Raw genomic sequence first — 24562 nt, 5'->3', positions numbered from 1 at the left:
TAAATATGAATATTTAAGACGGGTTGTCAATATGGTTATGTTAGAACCCAGTTGCAAAAACACAACCTGCTTGGTTTCACCAACAGCATTTTGCAAATGCGGCCACAGCCTCCTGGGTGATGGGGGGGGGACAGGAGGAGCAGTGCCCCTCCCCCAAGGCCACCAGCAGTGGTTGGGCCCTGCCACCCCCACCCTCCCTCTGGAGACAAACAAGCTGGAGGAACAGGTAGCCAGTGAGTTCCCCACCTCCCAGGGACAGTGGGGTTGGGCTTCAGCCCTGGGGCAGTGGGTGGCAGGCTCCATCCCCAGGGCTTCAGGCTCCATTCCCTGGCTGCACGTTGGCAGGCTCTGGCCCCGAGCTCCCCCCATCACCCTTGCCTACTGCCGCCTTGCCCATGCCCCCTGCTGCCTTTGTACCCACCTCCCCATCCTGGGCTTAATTTGTCCCTGAGCTTGCCAGGGCTGAGTAAGTCTGTTGTGAAAAGTGATATTTGTATATGTTTGTTAATATCATTTTTCACAGGAGACTCAGTAGCTAGCAAGTCTTAAAGAAAGAAGCAACCAAAAAAGGCAAAAGAAAAAACAAGGAAACAAGACAAATATGTGCAAAGCACCTTATTTGTGTTTCTAATCTACTTAGGGTCAGTAAAGAATAGAGACAACTGTACATTCTTTTTATTATTGAGTTTGCAAAAAAAAATCCTTCATAAATTACAATGATTTGGACATGTATATGTGCATATTTATTTGTTTTTCCTAAAGTTGAGTATTTTAGGGAAAATTATCAGACTGGCCACCAGCAAGAGTTGCTGGCTGCACTCCAAGGCCACCAAAATTTTGTTGTGAGAACCTCTACTCTAGGAGACTAGAAGCATTGAATTATCTCGTGGTTTTTGGTTTTTTTTTTTAAATGTGGCCAGATCATTTTAAAACTCTCAAAACCAATATGAAATCAACAACTTAACCGGCCCATTTAGCGGGCAGATTTGGCCACAGTGACACTTACGTGCCTTTGCTAGCAGGAAACTTTCTGTTGATGCTCTCCAGGCATCTGGGGGAGCCAGAGTCTGGCAAAGGGACAGGACGAAAGGTTGTTGCTCTGTAGGAGGGAGCGGGTGGAGTTTGGCAGTGATTGATGGGAAAGATGTGACTGAATTTAAAAAAAAAAACGATTTGCCTAATTTACTGGATTTAGGCGCATACCGAGAGCGAGGAGAGGCTGCTTTGCTGCTGACATCCACTTAGTCGTTTCGCGGGAGCCAGTTCTTCCTGCGGCTGCAGAGCCAAGCTGCTGCTAACCAGGCAGCGTCCTTCAGAGCGCGGGTGCTGAATCGCAGGCAGGCTCTGGGAAGCAGGAACCCGCTCTTGGCAGCCGGTTTGTGCTGGGAGGATTTGAAAGGTAAATAGATTTTTATAGCAAGCTGAGGACGAGCCACTGAACACGCGTTTTCTTCCCTGGGGAGAAAAAAAACCCCAAACCTTGGGGCTTTTCTTTGAACGGATAAAGGAGTTGGAGGTGCTGAGAGGAAACCCTCCCTAGGGACGGAGGTAAGGGCTGCAAGCCGGGGCAGCTAAGGCAGGGGGGCGATGCGGTGGGACTCTCCGCTCCGATTGTTTCTCGGGTTTCCCTTTCGCTAGCTGCAATTGACGTTTCCACTAAGGTCGGTGCTTAAAAAGCAAATTGATATTTCACTGCATGTATTTCGCTGTTCCCATACACCTAGCGCGCCTGCCTCGGACTAAGGAAGGGAGAGCGCAGCTTGCTCTCTCTCTGAAAGGGACATTGGACGGGACAGGAAAGGAAGTGGGTTTCTGCGGGGCTCGGTGCGTTTTGTAAGGGGGGAGGGCTGGCGCCTCTCCGTTTAAAGCCTCCGCCCGGTTTGGCTGGGGGGGGGGGGAGGGGGGCTTTCTGAGCCGCGTTAAACGTTCCACTCCCGGCTCTTGCTCAGGGCGGGGAGAAGGGCTCCCCCCGTTGTGATCCGGCGCGGGTCCTACGGAACGTCTACACTGCAATGCCCCAGCCCCTTCCCCTGAGCCGGAGTCAGCCCGGGCCCGCCGCGGGAGTCTCGCTTGCAGTGTAGACAAGGGGGCGCCGCTAGCCTGATCTGGTGGGTGGCGGCTGGGTTGGCGCTGCACCTGGAGACCCGCGGCCGGACTGATCCCGGTCTCTTGTCTCTCCGTTGCAGTGGGACCCGGCGCCGCTCGGCTCTGCCCCACTCCTGGCAGCGGCATGCACGGACTCAGCCTCTGGAGCCTCCTCGCTCCCGCGCTGCTGCTCAGCTGCTGCGCCGCCTGGGAGGAGAGGGGGTCCCCGCGCCCGCGGGGCGTCTCGCAGCATAGCCCGCTTTCCCCGGGGGCCGCGGTGACCCGCACGCCCGGGCTCAAGGGCTCCGGCTCCAACGCGTCCAGCTCGGCTGTGCCCGGGAGCCGCCGAGCCGGCGACCCCGGCCGAGCCCGCTCGCTGTCTCCGCCCATGTGCACCGGGCAGACGGAGGTGAAGGAAACGTTCAAGTACATCAACACGCTGGTGTCCTGCCTGGTGTTCGTGCTGGGCATCATCGGCAACTCCACGCTGCTGCGCATCATCTACAAGAACAAGTGCATGAGGAACGGCCCCAACATCCTGATCGCCAGCCTGGCCCTGGGGGACCTGCTCCACATTACCATCGCCATCCCCGTCAACGTGTACAAGGTAAGGGAGCCTGCGCCGGCCGAGCGCCACCCGCCCACGCTGGCAGGTAGACTGGTTCGCCGGCTGAATGGCCATAGGTAGGTGGGTGGGTAGGTACATCTCCCCGACCCGGAGAGCTGAGGCTGACAGAAGTTGTTCCACGAAGTGCCATGTAGGCAGCAACAGCGTTGCCCCCTCTCGACCACATTGTGTCCGAAAGCCTTTCTTTTATTTATTTATTTATTTAAATAAAGGTGCAAGGGCATTAACACCTGCTGTCTCAAAGCGACAAATATCACCCTAGATCTAATATTAATCAGTCAAGAAAGGGGGTTTGGTCACCCCCATGTAGAGGGGTAGCAAAAAGAGCACCTATTCCTTAATGACAGGTTTCAGAGTAGCAGCCCTGTTAGTCTGTATGCATCCGAAGAAGTGGGCTGTCGTCCAGGAAAGCTTATGCTCTAATAAATTTGTTAGTCTCTAAGGTGCCACAGGTACTCCTGTTCTCCTATTCCTTAAGTGTTCCTGTTAGTCCCATCCACCAGGGTGAATTTCAACGGGGGATGAAATACGGGGAGATTCAGGTGCTTAATGTTAAGCAGATGAATAATCTAAATTGACCTACCTTGTTGATTAGGGGTGGGTTTACTCACCTGCTTAAAATTAAACAACCTGTTAAGTGCTTTGCTGACTCTAGGCTTCCTTCAAGAGAGAGGAAGCAAAGAAAAACTGGCTTGGGTACAGATCAGTGGATGTTTCCCCTAAATACCTGCCTGTGGATCTGGGCCCTGGTTCTCAAATTGCAGCTGCATTTTAGGAGGGGGAATGGTGCACCCTTAGCACTGTAAAGAACTCACCCTGTGCCAAAGCCCAGTGGCCTGGCCTGAGATCTCCTCTACAGCTTTTTCTTTCCCACCTCTGCCCCAGAGCAGCGAGTGAAAGGCTGTAGTTCTGAGTGGGACTATGCTACCTGCACTTCAAGTGCTGCTGTCATCCTTATGACTTTTGCATAAAGCTGCAATAAAAATAGAAGAGAGTGCAAACAAATATTTCTATTCTACCCTGGTCACTGTCAGGTATGATTATTAATTCATATTTATTACTAGTCCATCCAGAGTCTCCAGTCAAGATCAGGGCACATTGTGCTGGACAGTGAATATACAAAAGATAGTTGCTGTAGTCTAAATATCTTGAACACTTTACAGAGATTACTCAAAGTAAACAAGCAGATCTTCTCTCCACTCCTTTCCCCACCAGAAGGTTAGAAGTTTTGGACTTGGATCTTATTTTAATTTGGGAATGCTATGTTGAAAAGATGTGTTTTTAAGTTAATCCTCTGTATGACTTGTCATTTCAAAAAGGTCCTGCTATTGCAAAGAGCTGCTCATCCATCGTAACCAAGCTCCCAAACTGACGTGATGCTGTATATTTAAAATGATATTATAAACACATTTACCTATACACCTCTACCCCTATATAACGCTGTCCTCAGAAGCCAAAAAATCCAATTTATTCTTCACTATTTTGTGTGGTTGAATGCTTTTTACAGTCCTCTCTCATCTTGGGCACTGAAGTCAGTTTCCCTTTAAGATTCTTGTGGCCACAGCATTTGCAAACACCACAGTGTAATGTTGATTTGTTTAAAAACAACTGATTCCAATGGAATTTTACAATGAATGCTAATGGAAACATACATTTCTATTGGCCTGAGATTTGGTAAAAGCTTATTGTACATAATTTACATTATGTGCCAAATCTGAGTTGACAGTGTCCGTTTACCAACTTCACAATCCAGTTAATTCAGTTGCAGAGATGAGCCCAAAAAGCCTTGTAACATTTGAGGCAGATTATAGTGAAATGACCTGTAATCAAAATCTCCTAGTGGAATGAGAAAAGTAGAAGCTAGCAAAGTATTTCATTTTTGTAAAGGAAGCAAACTCATCAGTTGTAACTCATGATTTGGAGCAATTATAATACCACTGACCCAGACCTTTAGAGTGACAATCAAAGAGGGTACCTATTTGGAAAATATTGTGAAGGAAATTACTGTGTTCAAAACCCTACCATTGCTAGTAGCTTTCTTAATAATGCTTACAGTAGCCAATGTGAAAGTGAAATACCATCCTAATGTATGAAAAAAGTACCTAGCAGAACTAGACAGATCCACAATAGATACTTCAGAGTTTGCACAAAGCACAGATTTTGTGTGAGCTGTTCAGCATGATGAATTCAAGATACTGTTTGCAGTGTTGCTGTAGCTATGTTGGTCCCAGGATATTAGAGAGACAAGGTGGGTGATTCTGTGATTCAGTTCTATATCTTTTATTGGACCAACTTCTGTTGGTGAAAGAGCCAAGCTTTGGAGCGACACAGAGCTCTTCTTCAGGTCTGGGAAAGGTACTCACTAAATACAAATTAGAATAGATTAACATAAGTAGTTAAAAGAACCGGAGTTCAAACTGGACAGTCTCTACGCAAAAGAATAAATGGACACAAATCTGACATCAGTAATCAGAACATTCAAAAACCAGTAGGAGAACACTTCAACCTCTCTGGTCACTCAGTAACAGACTTGAAGGTGGCAAATTTGCAACAGAAGAGCTTCAAAAACAGACTCCAACAAGCTTGAATTAATATGCAAACTAGATACCATTAACTTGGGGTTTGAATAGAGACGGGGAGTGGCTGGGTCATTACACATATTGAATCTATTTCCCCATGTTAAGTATCCTGACACCTTCTTGTCAACTGTCTAAAATGGACCATCTTGATTATCACTACAAAAGTTTTTTTTCTCCTGCTGATAATACCTCATCTTAATTAATTAGCCTCTTACAGTTGGTATGGCTACTTCCACCTTTTCATGTTCTCTGTATGTATATATATTTCTTACTATATGTTCCATTCTGATGAAGTGGGTTGTAGCCCAAGAAAGCTTATGCTCTAATAAATTTGTTAGTCTCTAAGGTGCCACAAGTACTCCTGTTCTTTTTGAGGATACAGACTAACACGGCTGGTACTCTGAAACCTATTCAAGGTAAAGTGACCTGTTAACACCTTGGCAGTCATAGGACAAAAAAGAGTGGTTAGTGGATTACAGATTGTTGTAATATGCCATAAATCCAGTGTCTTTATTAAGAGCATGATTTTTAGTGTCTAGTAAAGTTATAAATTTAATCTCCCAGGCTCATCTTTTGAAGGTGTTGCACAGGTTTCCTTTGAGGATGAGGATTGAGAGGTCAGAAATGGAGTGATCATTTTGTGCATCCGAAGAAGTGGGCTGTAGTCCACGAAAGCTTATGCTCTAATAAATTTGTTAGTCTCTAAGGTGCCACAAGTACTCCTGTTCTTCTTTTTGTGAAAAGTGTTTGCCCAGAGGTGATATTTTGTGTTTTAGCATTTCTCTGTGTGAATTCATTCAAGAGTGAGTAATTGTTTGGTTTCACCCACATAGATGTTATTGAGGTATTAATGCACTGAATGAGGTACACCATATATTGAGATAGGCAGGCGTAGGACCAATGGATCTTAAAAGGTGTGTTGTAGAGAATGTTGATCACCATAGAAGTGGAAATATGTCTGCAAGTTTTGCATCAGTTGTTATGGTAGGGTCTGGTGCCGCTTTGAATTGGTGTGTCCTGGTTTCTGGGGAGCTTACTTCTAATGATGTGCTTGGTGAGGTTAGGGTGAGATATTCTTGTCTAGTAAGTTCCTAAAAAGCCAAAAAGTTCAAACACCTCAATCTTGAAAATTCAAATCACTTATCCTGAAGCTATCTAAAGATAATCAAATATCATCTAAACTATGAGACAAGGTAACATGTAAGGGGTATTTTAAAATAAGGGCATTATGAAAAATGGAAAATATTGCACAGATCAAGCAAACAAGAAAATATGCACAAAAAATGCAGATGGGAGATTTGAAGGACCCAGGGAACAGTAAGGCTGTGGTTGCAGACCTACAACTGCAGAGTACAGGGAGGCTACCACTGCCCTATGCAGCAGTTTGACTTTTTGGAACTGTGATGTGCCAACCATTTCTCTTTTCCATTTTCCAAAGTGCCAGGTGGAGCCCTCTGGAGATGCCCTTCTGCCTGGTTCACGAGCATGACAGAAACACAGAATTTTGCGGGAATTACACGGCTGCAAAAGGCCACTTAAAGTGTGGGCCAATGGGAGCAGTTGGGTGCAAGTATAACCCACTGATCAATAAGTGTTATGTATCCCCCTCTTTATTCAATCCACAGAGGATGAGTCTGATAGCTGTCAGCCTAAGATTGTAGCTCATTAGTTCAAGCTATGGAGACTCATGCTTTTAGCCTTGAAGGTTCCTGGGCCAGGCCCCAGCATTGGCTATGATGGCAGCTATCAGATAAGCACTCATTGATAAATTTTTTAAAAAGATGCCAAGAGAACATTAAGGTTGAGAAGAGGAACACCCAAAAGTCTACAGATTCCAGACTTACAGTTGGATGCACAACGTTAAGTCTACCTCTTGTGCATATTCATTATGATGTTTAATTACATAAATACCATTTCACAAATACCATAATATAATCTCATACAATTTCTTCTACAACTTTCAATACACGTGTGTAGTAGTTTGTAATATTCATTCTCTTATCTTTACATAATAATATTATTACGTTCCATTTGATTTTATTGATTTAGTCTTCCATGGCCACACAGGGGCCTCTTGTGCAGCTTCCTGGACCTTCACTCTTCATGACTGCCACTTTCCCAGATCACAAGTGGGTGGGGTGGGATGGAGTCTTGACTCTGCTCTCCCCAATCATGCACTGGCTGGCAAAACTGAGCCAACATGGGGCAGGGGGAAATCTGTACCTGGCAAGGAACTGTCACAGATTACTTCCCCCCCAGAATGAGGGTAGGGGAAGAGTAGAAAAGCACTTGCCACTCTTGAGTCACAAGTACATCCTGGGGCTCTTCCTGGGCAGCGAAGCTAAGGAACCACAAGGGTTACTACAGAAGCCAATGAGTCAAAGCTCAGTCTGGCCTGGTATATGATAATCCTCTTTTCTGTGATGTATTTTAGCACTCAAAAGCTACGAAACACCATGTTTATGGTTGCCGTGCAACTTTAATTTGGCCCTGTGTTCATCCAGTCTGTGCACGGAAAGACACAGGGGTCATATGGAAAATCTAGTATGTGATCATGTTGTTAAAAATCATAATGCATGTACACAAAGAGCCTAAATTAAGGTTGCCTGGGCAATAATCAATTTGGTATTTCTCAACTTCCCCAAGGCAAGATACTTCCCCTTAGTGAGGATTATTACCATCCCAAATTTCAGCTATTAGCCCCCAGTCATTTCAGCTGTAGAAAAAGTTGTAATTTTTTTTCTATAATGGGAAATGTACAGTATTTTCACTCTTTTCAATGTCTGCACCAATTCTGTTGAGATTTTGCAAATCTCAGCTCTAGACAGAGACCAAGAATGGAAAACTTATGCCCCCAAAGATTAGATTTTTATGCTGCTTTCTCTATAATATAGATATTTTCAGAAGAGCAAATTAATGGCTTGAAGTGTAGCTATTCAGCTCATGGGCTTCTTTATGAGCTCATTGGAGGTTTTACCTGTGGCCTGGTCTAGGCGGGGAAATTGACCAGAACAGCTATGGTGGAATAAATTATTTTGAAATAGCTATTCTGGAATATCCCCCATATGGACACTGTCCCAGAGTACGGGCTTGTTTCCATTACCGCTCGGCCGGGGGGGCCGGACTGGGCCATGCCTCCTCGCACCCCCTGCCGCCCCAGCTTACCTGCTGCCTGCCTGCCCGTTTCAGGCTTCCCACGAACATTTGATTCGTGGGAAGCAGGGGAGGGGGAGGAGCAGAGGGCGGAGCATTCAGAGGAGGGGCGGAGACTTTGGGGAAGGGGCGGAGTTTGGGTGGGGCCGGGGCGGGGAAGGGGCAGAGTTGGGGCGGAGCCAGGGCCCCTTGGAGTGTCCTCTTTTTCCAGGACTGCAATATGGTAACCCTAGTCTTCACCAGACGTGCTGTATCCACACAGCTACATCAGTGCAGCTGCATTAATGTAGAGAAGTAGTGTAGATTAGCCCTAAGAATGACTTTATTCTGGAATAGTGTATCCACATGAGGGGTTGTTCTTCAATAGCTATTCCAGAATAATTTATTCCACAGTAATTATTCTGGTTAATTTCCCCATGTAGCAAAGGCCCAATTGTGAATGCAAAATTGGGTCCTATGTCTCTAACCTATTAGATAGGGGAAATTTCTCCATGCAGTGTATATGCCGTTTTCCAAGGATCTTAATCTGTCATTTATATTTGTAAAAAATAGGCCCCATTTAGATTTTGTAAATTCAGTGTAAAGTTTTTTTCAGCTTATCTGTACACTTATTCACTCATTACATATATGCCTGTGACCCAACACCAACACCAATTTTCATCTCCTGCTTAGTCTTTTGGCTTCTCCTCTAGTGTTTGTGCCTAATGGCAATACAACTCACTGAGAACCAACACATCTGTCCATGCTTCTTGTCCAATCCTGCAAGGGGAGTGTAGGGTCCACAACTGTTTACCTTTCAACACCTCTCCTTAGAGTTTATGGGGTTCTTTTCTCTTTGGGGGTGTCTGCATGTAATTACCCTTAGAGTAATAATCTTAACATAAACAAGAATTAAAAACGGTGAGAAAATTAAATTAAAACAAAAGAAATGATTTGCTGAACATAATTAGATTTACATTTCTCATCAGATAGACTAAATAAGACATTCTCATCTTGGTTAGAGAAAAAGAAACCCATATATGTCTAAAAAGCAAGTCCCAGCTCCCAACAGCTAAATAAATCTTAATAACCTTAAAATATTAAACAAGTGCTTCAATTAAATATTGTTTAATTCATCTCCGTCATTAGAATAGTTTATTGGCAAAATCTATAATTTGAAACACTTGTTCCTATGAAAGACTGAAAAATCCTTTGCCTTCATTATCTAGCTTGGTATTCAGTACATCAGATGCAGGGCTGGCTTTAGGCCGATTCCCCTGATTCCCCGGAATCGGGTCCCGCAGGTAAGAGGGCCCCGCGCCTTAGGCTCACCCGGTGGTGGTCCGCTCTGGCGACATTTTGGCAGCAGGCAGGTGTGTGTGTGTCTGCTCTGGGGTCTCCAGCGGCATTTCGGCGGCGGGGGACGCCACTCCAGGGTCTTCGGCAGCATTTCGGTGGCAGGGGGTCCTTCAGTGCCACGGAAGACGTGGAGCGGACCCCCTCTCCCCCCCTCACCCCCCCCCCCCGATGCCAAAGACCCAGACTGCGGAATCGGGCCCCGCAAGTCCTAAAGCCAGCCCTGATCAGATGGAAATATATTAGCCTTTTCAGATTTATGTATGTACATGGATTGTGAGGTGCAATTTTGTTCATGAATTCGGCACAGAGGTGCATGCACATTTTTGCACATAGCTCTGGGTTTTTGAAGTTTTGAAAACCAAGTGGTAAATTACTATTAGTTTGTAGCTTTGGCTACCCACCTGTATAAGAGAATAAGAACTCCTGCTATATACACTCCTGCGTGGGCTATTCAGAGCTTGGGTCTAGGTACATAGGAGCAAGCAGGCACTACATATCTGCTTAGCATCCTGCCAGAGAAAGAAAACAGGAATAGACGGAGCCTCGGCCCCAACCCCCTAATTGCGGGCCAGCACAGCTGAGCCAACATGGGGGGATATCGTAATTTGCTGCTGGTTTATTCCAGCAGCAAATTTCTAACATCCTTCTCCCCCCACAGAACAAAGAGGATGCAGGGGAGGAGTTATAACTCACAAGCAGGTCTCAGTCACAATTCCCGTTGGGACTCCTCCTGGAGTTGTGCAGATTACATATTACCCCCCTGCTCAGGGCTGTACCTAAATACACAATCTAATCCTTTCTGAATATGTATTTGCTATTAATGGTTTAGATATAGATAAGTCATGTTTAAGAGAACTTGGTTCTTTGGTATGATTTACATCATTCTGTAAAGTATCCTCTCTTTTTTTTTTCTTTTTCTTTTTTTTTCTTTTTTTTTGTATTATTCTTTAAAAAATATGTGGCATTCAAAATATCACCCACATAAGCTGGGTGAATATAAAGTACTGGCAGAGACTACTTGGCATATAATGAATTATTTTTGTTTGCACTTCAGTTTGGCTCATGAAAATAATTAGATACCTGTATTTCTCTTCCTTCCCCATTCCCAGGAATATACTTCCTATATCCAAACTGTTTGTAGAAGAAAATCTCCTTTAGGAAAACAGTCTTCTCTTTTGTAAATATTCCATTTTGAATCTTATTAACATTTTATTTATTACAGTGTAAAACTTTTAGTAGAGTAAGTACATCTAGAGCTCTACTTTACTAAGAATAAATATTGTTATGTACAAACATTATTTTCCTGAATAATGTTTACCCTGGATTTGAGCTAAGAATAATTCAATCCCCCTATTCCCATAAAATTTACAAACTAGAATGCTTCATTTATTCCCTGGTTCTGAAGGAAACATCCCTAACTCTGCACTCAGTTGAGAGAGAGAAAAATAACAGAGGGATGTAATTCCTTGTTGGCAGTGACAGCTTTGTGTTCCTGTGCTTCTGTATCTTGTAGATCACAATCTACAAGAAGCCCACAAGACATTTGTAGATAGTTATGAATATTAGACCTGTTCAGAAGGGATTCAATAACATGACTACTGTACTTACCCAATCTCAAAGAGTATCTTTTCCTGTACACCCTTTGTCACTATCCTTTCTGGTATTTCCTCTATTATGGATGGACTTGCTTCAATGAGGTTTTGAAAGATTTGGCTCATGCTATGACATAAATCTGGGCCATCAGTCCAGCTCACAGCATAGTATAGTGGTTTTCAACCTGTGGTCCACAGACTTGCGGGGGTCCACAAAAAAGGATCCGCAAAAGTTTGTCATTATCATAGAACAGTGGTTTTTCAACCTGCGGTCCATGGATTCCTGGGGGTCCATAGACTATGTCTAAGATTTCCAAAGGAGCCCACACCTCCATTTGAAATTTTTTAGAGGTCCACAAATGAAAGAAGGGTGAAAATCACTGTATTAGTAGATACATCAGGTCATGTTAAACTAAAGTTGCAGCAAATAGCTCATCAGTTTCAGCTATGTTGAAAACGCTTTCTAAATCCATAAGCTATTTATTCATGTAGTAGGCCTGTTCTTCCCAGTGACCCTAAATGTGCCCATAAGATTTATTATGACTGATGTACGCAACATAAATAATCCTCTCATGTATGACCTGGCAGGAAATTTAAAATATATCAAAGTGTGAGACCCAGGAAAGGTACCAAAACAAAAATCCAAAACCATCTCTATGTTATCTTATTCTAAATGTACTTTTGGAGATGGTGTGTGAGATGTGGTATATACAATCTCACTGGAGAAATGTTCAACAAAAGACCACTTGTATCTGGTGATAGAACTTTCTAAGTTATGATTCATCTCAGATTACTTCCTGCGTTTCTACCAAATAGGGATTGGTCCTGGGCATTTGCAAGAGGGAAAGCAATGAGCACTCAAGCCAAATAAGGAGCAATATCCCAAAGTCCTTCTCCACCAGCAGGATGATTACTATTAAAAATGAAAGCGGACACACTAAAACAGAGGGATAATGAGTTGGATCCTTGAGGCTCCAGTAGGTCAGGGCTGAGCCCTCAATGCACATCCCAGTTAGCAGCGCCAACATTCTAATTTGCCGGGGAAGGAGGGAGCCCTCCCACGAGCGCGCCCCGCCCTCCCCGCCCTTCACTTCTCCCTGTCCCCACCCTCTCCTGCATGCCGTGGAATAGCTGTTCCACGGTGGGTAGGAGGTGCTGGGAGGGCGGGAGAGATTCTGATTGGCAGGGCCACCAGCGAGCTGAAGATGCTGGGACGGAAAGGTGGCAGGGGGACGATGCTGGGACGGAAGGGTGGCTGCCAGTGGGTGCTCAGCACCCACCATTTTTTTCCCCATGGGTGCTCCAGCCTTGGAGCACCCACAGAGTCAGCACCTATGATCCCAGTTCTCCAATGCTGGTTCATGCTAATTCAAACAGAAGAAGGAGATGCTCAGTTGAGACCAGCTAAGCATAGCTCCTATCAAGACTGCCAAGGGGATGTACCCTTTGGATTGCCTGGTAGAACTATTGCATAATGATCATACAAATCTTGTTTATATATTCTAAGGCAGTGATTCCCAAATATACAAGTTCCCTTTCCTGAAGGGACTCATTGAACCTTAAATCCTTTAAGAGAAAATCATTCTGGAGAAATGTTCATGTTACATTCATGTAATTATAAAAATTGAAATTGCTAATCATACCTGGTGTTTTCTTTTCACAGCTCCTTGCAGAGGACTGGCCCTTTGGAGTTGAAATGTGTAAACTGGTGCCCTTCATTCAAAAGGCATCAGTGGGCATCACTGTGTTAAGTTTGTGTGCCCTCAGTATTGATAGGTGAGACCTGTTTCATTGTTACCAAACTCTATATTTTCTTTTAAAGTCATTTTGATCATATGAAATACACCCATAAGGCCAACTTCTGCTCTCCATTCAACGGATATGACAGCATTGACATGTGTTTATATCAGTTTAACAGAGGGCAAAATTTAGCTCTTAATCTAATAAGTGTCCACTGTTGATATTTAGGTATCGAGCAGTTGCTTCCTGGAGCCGAATCAAAGGAATTGGAGTGCCAAAGTGGACTGCCGTTGAAATTGTATTGATCTGGGTTATGTCAGTCGTTTTAGCTGTTCCTGAAGCTATAGGTTTTGATATGATTGTTATGGAATATAAAGGAAAGCATCTTAGAATCTGTATGCTTCATCCCACACAAAAAACATCCTTTATGCAGGTAAGATATTTTCTCTTTTAAACAAGTCTTTTCTCTTAAACAATACTTGTATCTAGTTTGCTCAACAGTCTAAAAGTACAAAACTTACTAAGTTTTACTTCCATTAGCTATTAAATTCATTCTTTAGTAGAAGGGTGAACAGAAACTGCTGACTTATTGTGTGGCTTTGGGCATATTTCTTAATCTCTCTGTTTCCTCATCTGTAAAAAGGGACAATAATACTTATATCTCATTAGTGCTGTTATAAGTATTGACAGATAGCTAATTCAGGCTTGCAAAATGCTGCACATTGTTCATGTATAAATGTTCTCTTTCCTACACCCCAAACTGAACTCCTAACATGTCTCATTGTTTCCCCCCTAGTTTTACAAGACAGCTAAAGATTGGTGGCTGTTTAGCTTTTATTTCTGTTTGCCGTTGGCCATCACAGCACTTTTTTATACTCTGATGACCTGCGAGATGTTAAGAAAGAAAAGTGGAATGCAGATTGCTTTAAATGACCACTTAAAACAGGTAAAAATATGCACATGAAAACACTGCTGAGTTTTATATGAGATTACAGTAGAACCTACATTAATCCAAACACCACTGAAATTGCAGTCTCCACCTTGCTTCTTAGGAGACGTTTATGAGTAATATTGCCAACCCCAACTGTTCAAAAATCGTAAGGCCCCAAAAATTATGAGATTGTCTTAAAAATCCTGAGACTTTACTCAGTTATGAGTTGTTTTCGTCTTCTGCGGTTATGACCTGTAGGGTTCACATTTTGAAGCTTTTTTTCCTGCCACTATGGGGGCTAGAATCGTTTTTATATGAAAGCTGAGATTGCAATGCATTCACATGACTCCAGAAATTGGGATTTAAGAAAGACACCAAGTATTGTGAGACTCATGATAAAACTGTGAGTGTTGGCAACGTTGCTGTGCTGTAGTCAGGTATCATATTATCAAAAAACTTCATTGCAAAACACATTACAGAATATTTACTAGCATACCATGAAGAATTATCATAAGTAACTAAACCTAAACTACATTTTTAAAATAAAATATATTTGCAATCCTTACTTTCTTGTTTGTTAGCTTGTACATGAATTTGCAATGTCATTAGTGTAAATAAAAAAGGTTCACCTATATTAATATATTTGTAATTTATGTCTCTTGAGCTCTTTAAAACCAGACCAGAGAAAAAAACACTAGATAATATACAGATGAAAACAATCTGTACTTTGAAGGGAGATGGACTGGATAACTACTCTCTTTTCTATCTGTAACTTAAGTGATTTTATGTATTGACCCCTTGAATTTTCACAGTTGATCCATGATCAGATAGGTTATAGGTATGATTAAAATTTGTGAATAGTAGCTACAATAGTTAAAGATCTCAAAATCTATTAACATTTTTAAAAAATTAAGATGTTCTAAACTTCACCTAAGTTCCCTGTAAGCTGCACGGCCACGCAGCTGCCTATTAAGCCTCACGCAGGGGCTCAGGGCCACGGTGGGGAGGGGAGTCTCTCCCCCAGTACAGACCTGCTGTAGTGGGGAGGGGTGTCTCTTCCCCAGTGTGGACCTGCAGCAGCAAGGAGAGGTGCCCCTCCCCGCTGGCCCCAGTGCAGACCTGCCGCGGCGGGGAGAGGCGCCACACCCCGCCGGCTCCAGCACGGACCTGCCATGGACTTGCTGGGGGAGAGGAGTCCCTCGCCTGGCCCAGGCCCGCCAGAGCTGCCAGGGAGAGGAACCCCTCCCTCGGCACAGCCCAGTCCCACTGGAGCTGCTGCGGTCGGGGAGAGGCACCTCTCCCCCACCCCGAGCTGCTGCAGTGAGAGAGGGCTGGGGAGAGTCTTCTCTCCCCACCGCAGCCCCAGGGCAACCTGCACCCCAAACCCCTCATCCCTGGCCCCATCCCAGAGCCCGCACCCCCCTGCACTCTAACCCTCTGCCCTAGCCCTTAGCCCCCTCCTGCACCCCGAACCTCTCTTCCCCAGCCCTACCCCAGAGCCCAAACCCACAGCCAGAGCCCTCATCCCCCAACACTCCAACCCTCTACCCCAGCCCTGAGCCTCCTCTCAAACCCCTCATCCCCAGCCCCACCCCAGAACCTGCCCCCCCAGCCAGAGCCCTCACGCCAACCACCTGCCCCAGCCCTGAGCTGCCTCCCACACTCCAAACCCCTCGGCCCCACCCCCACCACATGAATTTTTTTATGTGTACCAATATGAAGGTGATGTGTCACACATCACCTCTGTATTGGTGCACATAACAAAATTCATTCTGCACATCAATATAAAAAATTAGAGGGGACACTGAATTTCACCTAGGTACCACATTCATATTTATTTTTGCACTTCTATGGTATCATATGGTTTTAGAAGCAAATAATAAAAGATCAAGAGAGAAACTTTAATCCAGTTCCTTTCAATTTTGTTTCCAGAGACGCGAGGTGGCCAAAACTGTGTTCTGTCTGGTGCTTGTCTTTGCCTTGTGTTGGCTCCCTCTTCACCTAAGTAGGATTTTGAAGCTCACTATATATGATCAAAGAGACCCCAATAGATGTGAACTTTTGAGGTAAGACTGTTATGGCTGAATAAGATAACAGGCTTGTAAGGAAAATACCCCCAACCCTCTGCCTCAGCCCTGAGCCCCTCAACCCTGGCCCCACCCCAGAGTCCGCACCCCCAGCTGGAGACCTCACCCTCCCACACTCCAAACCCATTGGCCCCACCCCCGCCACATGAATTTTGTTATGTGCACCAATATGGAGATGATGTGTAACATATTGGTGTATATAACATATAACCATATTGGTGCACATAACAAAATTCATTCCGCACAGGAGTGGGAAAAATTAGAGGGGACACTGTCCATGGCTGTGGAGTGCACTGTTACTAAGCAACCAGGCCAGCGCCGTTAGATGGACAGGCTCTGGGGAAGGGAGGAGAAGAAATGCTCCAGTGATCTGATGATAAATACAATCCTTTACTTACCTCAAAGTTCAAGACTGACCGTGTCATGCTCAGGATCTATACGTGAAAGGGTCTGTCTGCCTCAGTGGCAGCATTCCCCCACCTGCTTCCCCAGAAACCTACAAAGGGCATTCTGCCAGTCCAGAGATCCATGCAGAGAGACAGGATAGGCTGGGTTTGGGGTCAGGGAGATGCATATCATCCCCTCATTGCTGCCCTGAGCTACTGGAGAGTGAACTAGTGCAGTCCAAGGCAGAAAGAAGTGCAATTCCCCCTTTAAGGGGAGTTCTTAAAGAGGAGTCCACTTTTTGCAGAAGTTCCCACAAGACAGCTTCATTGCAGTTGAGGTATGCCAAGGACACGGGGCATCCTCACAGGTGGCCCTAACCCGTGGAATCTATACTGTAGGATTTGTGGGCCTTATTACTGATTCTGGAAGGCGAAAACCCTGCCTCCTCTTCTCTTCCCATTAGAACAACTGGGAATAAATCTCCATGAAGAAAACCTCATGAAGATGTTCTCCTCTACATCTCCCTCCGACTGGTTGGGGTGATCAGGCCCTTTGTAATCACCATAACAAAGAATGAGTCCTACTATCCAAAAATGTGCTATGAGGCAGAATGTTTTCCTCTGAATAACCCATTCACATAGTTTGCCAGCATTACTGTTACCATACTTGGTAGTAAATCATGTCAGGGTTGAGCCTGATGTTTACAACTGTGACCCTTCGATAAGCATTATCAGGAAGTAGTGTATGAATCACATTTATTTTAATTTTCACACAGCTTTTTTCTTGTATTGGACTACATTGGTATTAACATGGCTTCGCTGAATTCCTGCATTAACCCAATAGCCCTGTATTTGGTGAGCAAAAGATTCAAAAACTGCTTTAAGGTAAGAAGCCATCTAAGACTGCTTTTCACCACGTTAGAAAAACACGTTCTCTCTGGGTGAAATTCATTCCAGGCAGAGGGACATGTGCACTTAAGCAAGGATTTACCCCTTCAGATTCAAATGGAACTTTAAAAAATGCATAGGCCTAGTACAGGCATTCTGCATAGGGCCTGATCCTGCAAGATGTACCTTGTTCATATGCTGCATTTCACCCTTTGTGCACTATAAATTATTGTCTATTTGCCTTTTTTGAGCTGGATCAAGAACTCACTCAACAGTTTGATGTGGGTTGATAAATCATTTTCTTAGGGCAGTTCAGGAGTGTACTTTTTGGTCTTTATTCCTCTCATACAGAATGAGCCTTAAAACTTCATGAGTCCAAAGACAAATTATTAGGGCTGGCCAGAAAACAATTCTGTTTCATGAAAAGTTTCAAAAAATGTCAAGGTGGAACAAAACAGAGACCTTCAAAAACTTTGTGTGAAAGAGAGCAACCCACCTCAGAATAGCCACGTAGTTAGGACATCTCACCTGGAATGTGGGCGACCTAGGTTCAATCCCTGTTCTGCAAGTGAGCGCCCTAATTACCAAGCTACTGGGTTTCCCAAATCCCATGTGAGTGCCCTCGTCTCCTGGCTATTCTTACATGGGTCTCTAGTTCTTTCCCTCTTTTCTTCCCCTTGCCCCTCTCAGACCAAAAAACCTTGTTCATAATATTTTGGTTTGATGAAATTTCATTTGGTCAAACAAGTTACAACCCTCTCGTCTCATTTCCCTCCTCTGATTCTAGAGAATATAATGTCAAATATTAACTGTCATTATGTCTTAATGAGATTTTAGTGTTACACTCCAACTTTCTTGTGGTCCTATCTATAATGATGGCCCAATTCTGAAAGCTTTCCCCACTATTGGACCACCCATTGAAATTAAGAGCGTGCAGCATCAGAACAGACTTGTTGGATCAGGCCCTGAGTTTGGAAACTGCTGGGCAGTGGGAGAGAAAAATTCCACGAGGCAGGGAATTCTTCATGGTTTACAAGTTGTCCCCAACTCCCACACACCAATCCTGCATTGGCAGAGGGACTGAATGGAAAAATTTCACTTTCCTACCTTTAGATGAAAGAGAAAGGGGGGGGAAATCACACAATTTTTTGTAAAAATCACAATCACGTGTGAGAGGTACACTCAGGTCTTACAACACCCACAGGTATAAAACTAAAAGAAGGATTGCAGGAAGAATGAAAATACATCATCTTTCATTCCATTTCCAGATACATTAAAAATTGCAGGCCACATTCCATCCAGGCTTATAGGGGGCTGCATTTGTTCTTCCCATTGTAAAACAGAGTTATAATGGCCCCTAACTTCTCAGTCAAGTCTGGGTAATAGCAATATTTCAATGCATTGTGCAAAAATGTGCATAATAGAAAGATGTAAAATGATGATTCTTTTTATTTAAAACAGTCATGTTTGTGTTGCTGGTGCCAATCCAAAGACATGCTGTCCCTGGAGGAAAAACAATCCTGCTTAAAGTTCAAAGCTGATGATCATGGATATGATAATTTCCGCTCCAGTAATAAGTACAGTTCATCATAAAAAAATGGATCCTCTGAAATTAATTTCAGTGCCTTTATTTGAGTCTGACTGACAATTGCTGTTATAGATTAAGACAGTAGAACTTTTGAAAAATCTAGTTTTCTGTTTGCACAAAAAGTAAATAAAAAATTGATTGCCCACAGTTACATAACATTCATAATTATGCATGGTATCATTAGCCACTTGCAAAACATGAAGAACAACAGCAGAAAAAACTAATTGTTAAAGCACTTAAATTCTTTGGAGTCAGCAATTCCAGACCATCCTCACTTCCAGTATATCAGTCATTTGTGTTCATTATAAGCGCCTTAGGAACTAGAGTCACAATTCTTACTAAATAGCAAACAATATCTTTTGTTAGATCAAAGCCAATATTGTATATAACTCAATGTATTATATTTGTAAAGCAGATTGAGTGTCTAAATTGTTTTTAAAAAAATCAAATCCAAAATACTTAATAGCACAGTTTAAACAAACAAACAAACAAACAAACAAACAAAAAAGTACTTTTATCTGGAATGTTACACTACTACTAGCTGAGAACAATACTAACAGGATACAGTCAAGTTAAAAATCACACTTCTGTCTAAATATTTTTACCTACTACTATTACAAGTAACATTTAAGGTCACTACAAATATTGTTCTCTCTTATCAGTTTATTTCATGCATTTGTGGTAGCACTTTTAATAGTCCAGTCCACTGTTTCCCCAGTTATTTGACATAGTGTTTCACATAATAGAGGAGAAAAACATTTTTAAATGGAGGAAAATATGATTGCAGAATCACAAAAATTCTGCACAGTCACTGAAATTAATGATTTTTTAAATTGTTTAGATATCAAGTTTACAGCATCCCTTTTAAATAATGGGCCTTCAAGTAATTGACTGTAGTTTAGCCAACTTTATCTTTCTAGAGATTACAAATGAAATTGATTTCTCATGGGAAAAATCAGAAGCAATCTAAATGATGGTTGGGAAAAAGAACCCTTAATATAGCAGATAGTACAAAATGTACCAGAGGTAGACAGAGCATTTTGGGTTCTAATTGTATTTAGTTCTGCTAGGTCTTTAAGAAAATATTCACAGACTGTACTTAAAAGGCAAATACTACATCATACGGTAATTCTTGACATTGTTATAAAATGTTTTTTCTTTCCATGTGGTAATAGCATTTGTGATTAGTTTCTACTTCTGTAAATATTTTAGTGAAGTATAATTAAATGTAAAATATTAAAATATGGGCAGGACCCTATAAGAATATAGAGAGATAAAGATGCCTGTGGTAAACATGATGTGTATTGCCAGGAGCAGTTCACATTTTGTGTATGCATGGCAGACTAATGCTTGTCTTTTTAAATATTTTAATCCAAGCAACTCTCGCGTTAAATCTTTTGCTAGTACTAGTTACCAATACTAGGATTAGTAAAAGCATGACTCTTTGGCTTTGCATCTCCAATTGATTTGTTGCAGATTCTCCAAAAAAATTAACACATTTCAAGCAGTAAATCATGAGTTTTTCCTACAAATACCAACAGAAAACATTTTGAAAGTGAGAAATGGTTTCAGCACATACCATACTTTATTATAATACAGTATTGGTCAAACTCAGGAATTTTCCTACCTTCCAAATGTCAAGTGTAAGAATTCCTTGTACACCTTGTCCACAAAGTGCCTTAGATATTCTCAGGATAAAAACAGTTTGAATCAGATCATTAGTTTGCTATTTTCATCACCCTTGGCCCATAAACCCAACTACCATACACTTAACAGAATGAAATACATGGGGGGGTTGTTTCTTTAAACAGAAACACAAAGTAAGAAGTCCTTCAAGATGTGTTCTGACAATTCCTAAAGTAGAAAAATAGTTTTTTGAAGTAAAAATAATTTCTTTTCTTGTGCACAAGAAGTCAATAATTTGACTAGTATACCATGTAAATATTATGAATGTTCAACACACTGTTTATTTTATCAATTTTCACATTGAGACGTGAATTAATGCAAATAAACAATTATTTCTGTGAAATGCATTTCATATATTAAAAATGGGTAACCAACTAAATCCTAAATTTGATACTGGTCAGTGTTATTTTCATAAAGCTATATCATTACAATATTGTACATGTATATTATTTTTATTTCTGTTGAAATGTAGCTGTTTTATTCTACAACTGTGTAACATGTTTTTTTTCTTTTTCCTGGACTAGTTCCTTGTTAAGTTGAACCCTCATGGGCCCAGACATTTAGGTATTGCAGACAAAGGGCATGTGCACTGCCTAATTTTCAGAACATAATATATACTTAATGGAAAACTTTTTTTTTTTAATTTCCAGTATTAACAAAGCAGTATTTTTTCCAGCAACTATATTTTTCCTGTAATAACAAAACCTGCTGCTTACATGGGTTAAAAAAAAATACAAGGGAAAACACAAGAGAATCTGTGTTCTAGCTAGAAACCAAGCTATGAAGGATGGGATTTTCAAGAGTGCTCAGTGTTGGCAAGTCAATGGAAGTTTAACTATTGGCTTCCGTAAGAGAAGTTAGGCCACCACTTGGAGCTTTTAAAATACCCATCTGAAATTTGCTACCTGTCCTATCATCCTTGAATAAATAGTAAATGCAAAACTTGTTTTCAAGGATGAGGAGTTACCTAGATTAGTGATGAGGTAAAAGGGAGTGAAATTGGCTCTGGTGTAAAGATCTAGGCTGGCAGACATCTCATGTATCCTCTATCAGCCATATGGGGCACCTGTACACCATTAGGTACCATGGAAAAGGTCTGTGCACTATCCCAGAAGAGCCTGACATAGCAGGCCAACATGACGGGGAGCCAGAGAAAGGATCCTAGATTCCTCAGCCCTGGTACCCTGTGCAATGGCCACAGAGCGACTTAAAACTCTTATTTCAATCCCTAGGCTAGATTAACAGCCTCGGAGGGGCCCATCATGGGCGGTGGGTGAACCCCCATTCGGGGAGGCTAACCCACCAGCCCTACCCCTTCTGCCCACAGCACCCCCTCCCCATAGCTAGAGCCCCGAAGCCCTCCCACCCCCAGTGGCTGGAGGAGCCCTAGCCCAGCCACTCCAAGCCAGTGACCAGGCCCAGGGCCAGCTCTACCATTTTACCGCCCTAACTGCCAAAGCAAAGAAAAAAAAAAAAAGCCACCCGGACTGAGCGGCCCCAAGAATGGACGGAATGCCGCCCCTTAGCATGTGCTGCCTCAGGCATGTGCTTCCTCTGCTGGGGCCTGCAGCCAGCCCTGACCAGGCCAAGCCCTAGGCCACCAGCCAGCCCCAGCACTGGGTCAAGCCGCTGGCCTGAGCACCAGCCGCTGGCAAGCCCAAGCTCCAGACCGCCAGCTAGAGCTGAGCTGCCGACAGCTTCGGGGAGGAGGGGGAGAGAGTGGTGGGGCCTCAGGGCGGAACATGGATAGGGCCATGGCCTGGGGTAGAGCAAGCTTAGCCTGCCCTGGCCTTTGATACCAACCACCCAGGGGGCTACGCAGGAGCTTTGTGCTTTGGCCATGAGTTAGCAGGTGGCTTTCACCTCCTCATCCTCTCTGTACTCCACCCACATAGTGCTTTATGTGAGTGAAGTAGGTTTCATGCTGGGTGAATTGCACTGATACACTGGTACTGCATTTAGGAAAAATCAAATGCAAATACAGTGTTAGTATATAGTGTCCATTGTATGTTGTTGGTATTTAACTATCCCAAACAGCTTTTAATAGACACATGTACTGGCTATACCAAGACACAGGTGGTTAGCAGTGGAATGTTGTGTGTACCTACATGAAAATGTAAAATCATTTTTTTCTTTAGTGTTGTGTATAACCATGTAAAATAATTGCTTTTTATGGTCACTAAAATAGCAACTTTTGTGTTTGCTACAGTGTAAACAAACTGAATTACCAATAAAAATATTTTAGTTGCTTCACTGATGTTCTTTGATCTTTCTTTCTCTACAAACACTCATTTATCAAGTTGTTTTACAATGAAATTGATGTAAAAAGAATCAAGCATTTCAGAGTTAAAAGTCAGTGATTTATAAGAAAGGGTCAGGTTATTCCACTAAATGAATGCTGGAAATGGTTCAGGCTTGAGTACGTGTTGCAAAGTTTTCTAATGTTTGTCTGAAAATCAATCATGCCTGTCTTTGCATTCCCTGTTTTTGCTCAAAAATGTCAATTGCAATCTCTTCCTACATACGCATAAATAGTAATACACTGTCCTGTGTTAGGAACATAGCAAGGTTGAAACTATAAAAGAAGGAAAGTTTTACATCATTATCCTTGATGGTGCAGCATTCAAGGTGGCAATATAGCATGCATTTATATGATGGCGGTGTAATATTTTTAGATGTTCCAGGGGTTTACTCATGTTTATAAATTCCTATGCTCACAACTCCTATACTCCCCAAATCTATTTTTTTTTCTTTTTATGCAAACACTTTCGTTCCCCTGTGTTTAAAGGGCAGCCTATTCCAATAATATATGTCCTCCCTTCTTCATGTTCCCAGGACTTTCATTTCCCCTATGCATGGAACAGAGAGCACTTCCAGATGCTATCTTAGAGACCTTGAACTTAAACTGTCTATGTCAGTGATCATCAGACGGCAGTGGTTCAGGAGCCAAATTAGCGATCAACGTTACCCAAAAGAGCCACAGTTGTGTGAATTTGTTGTTTCATTTACTATAGTACTATGTATTCATATTTAAACAGTATGATGGGGAAATAGTTTATATTATTCTTACAGCAAACTGACTTATTTTATTATTTTATCAACTACAGCTGGTTAATAACATAGGGAAAGCATCCTGATTGGTTAATAATTAAATCACACAGTGTTTTAATATCATGTGTGGCAAAGGCACAAATTAAATGTAAGATCATTATCTTTACTCTATCCTCACCCTTTTTCCCCCCCAATATATGTCAATACAAAGTTGACTAGTTCTAAAATATGCAATGTAGTTTATTGGTCCAATAAAACATATTACCTCAGCCACCTTCTCTCTCTTGATCTGAATTACTGGCTCTGTTAAATAGTTTTATAAATATGCTCTTTAAGAAGACTTTCATTTTCAGTTTGCATGTACCTTTCATTTGCATAGCTTGAAAGATTTGTTGTGACCTAAAAGACATCAAATAAAATTCAGTAGTTTGGATAGCCTTTAAAACTATTTAAATTGAATGTATGCACCTACTCAGACGCTACACCTGAATATTTTATTAACTTAATGACTAAAACATCAACTCACAATGTCAAATTACAATAAAGGACTGTGTCATGGAAAAAACCACCCAGGCAGTAATTTGATTAGAGACCTAAGCCTGAGGCCCGTTTATTGAACACACACCAACGCGTTGGGAGTAGCAGATTGGGTACTGCGCCCCCCGATACGAAGCATCACCCGAGTATATAAAGCTGAAAACCGCAAATACATCAAACATTTAAGTAATAATTGCCCTTACTTGGAATTAACACCTGACAGGGGTTAGGGTCTTTTTTGAGGTCTTTTTGGTACTTTCCAATATGGTTGCTCACATACCTTTTATGGAAGT

General features: G+C 42.6%; 1 protein-coding gene and 1 long non-coding RNA gene across 4 annotated transcripts in view; one reads left to right on the top strand and one right to left on the bottom strand.

Annotated features, from left to right (window-relative positions):
- LOC128827728 (uncharacterized) overlaps positions 1-1288 on the bottom strand; it is a 28281-nt gene extending 26993 nt beyond the window's left edge. The window contains exon 1 of the long non-coding RNA XR_008443096.1: positions 1204-1288. This is a non-coding gene — a long non-coding RNA (uncharacterized LOC128827728). The remainder of the gene's footprint in view (positions 1-1203) is intronic.
- Positions 716-22934, top strand: EDNRB (endothelin receptor type B). Of its 3 annotated transcripts, none has more exons than XM_054011786.1 (8): positions 716-1399; positions 2187-2692; positions 13039-13151; positions 13344-13548; positions 13912-14061; positions 15979-16112; positions 17296-17404; positions 18869-22934. In XM_054011786.1, exons 2-8 carry the CDS (start codon positions 2231-2233, stop codon positions 18998-19000), a joined length of 1305 nt encoding a protein of 434 aa, XP_053867761.1. In that variant the 5' UTR covers positions 716-1399; positions 2187-2230; the 3' UTR covers positions 19001-22934. The 3 variants fall into 3 exon arrangements, with proteins under 3 accessions (XP_053867761.1, XP_053867764.1, XP_053867770.1); XM_054011789.1 differs by having other exon boundaries at positions 716-1548; XM_054011795.1 differs by lacking the exon at positions 716-1399 and adding an exon at positions 1642-1661.
- The last annotated feature ends 1628 nt before the right edge of the window (positions 22935-24562 follow it).

Source organism: Malaclemys terrapin, chromosome 1 (assembly GCF_027887155.1).
Source record: "Malaclemys terrapin pileata isolate rMalTer1 chromosome 1, rMalTer1.hap1, whole genome shotgun sequence".
NCBI classification, from domain to species: Eukaryota; Metazoa; Chordata; order Testudines; family Emydidae; genus Malaclemys; species Malaclemys terrapin.
The sequence above is the reverse complement of the archived record's forward strand: the minus strand, read 5'-3'. Positions and strand labels throughout refer to the sequence as shown.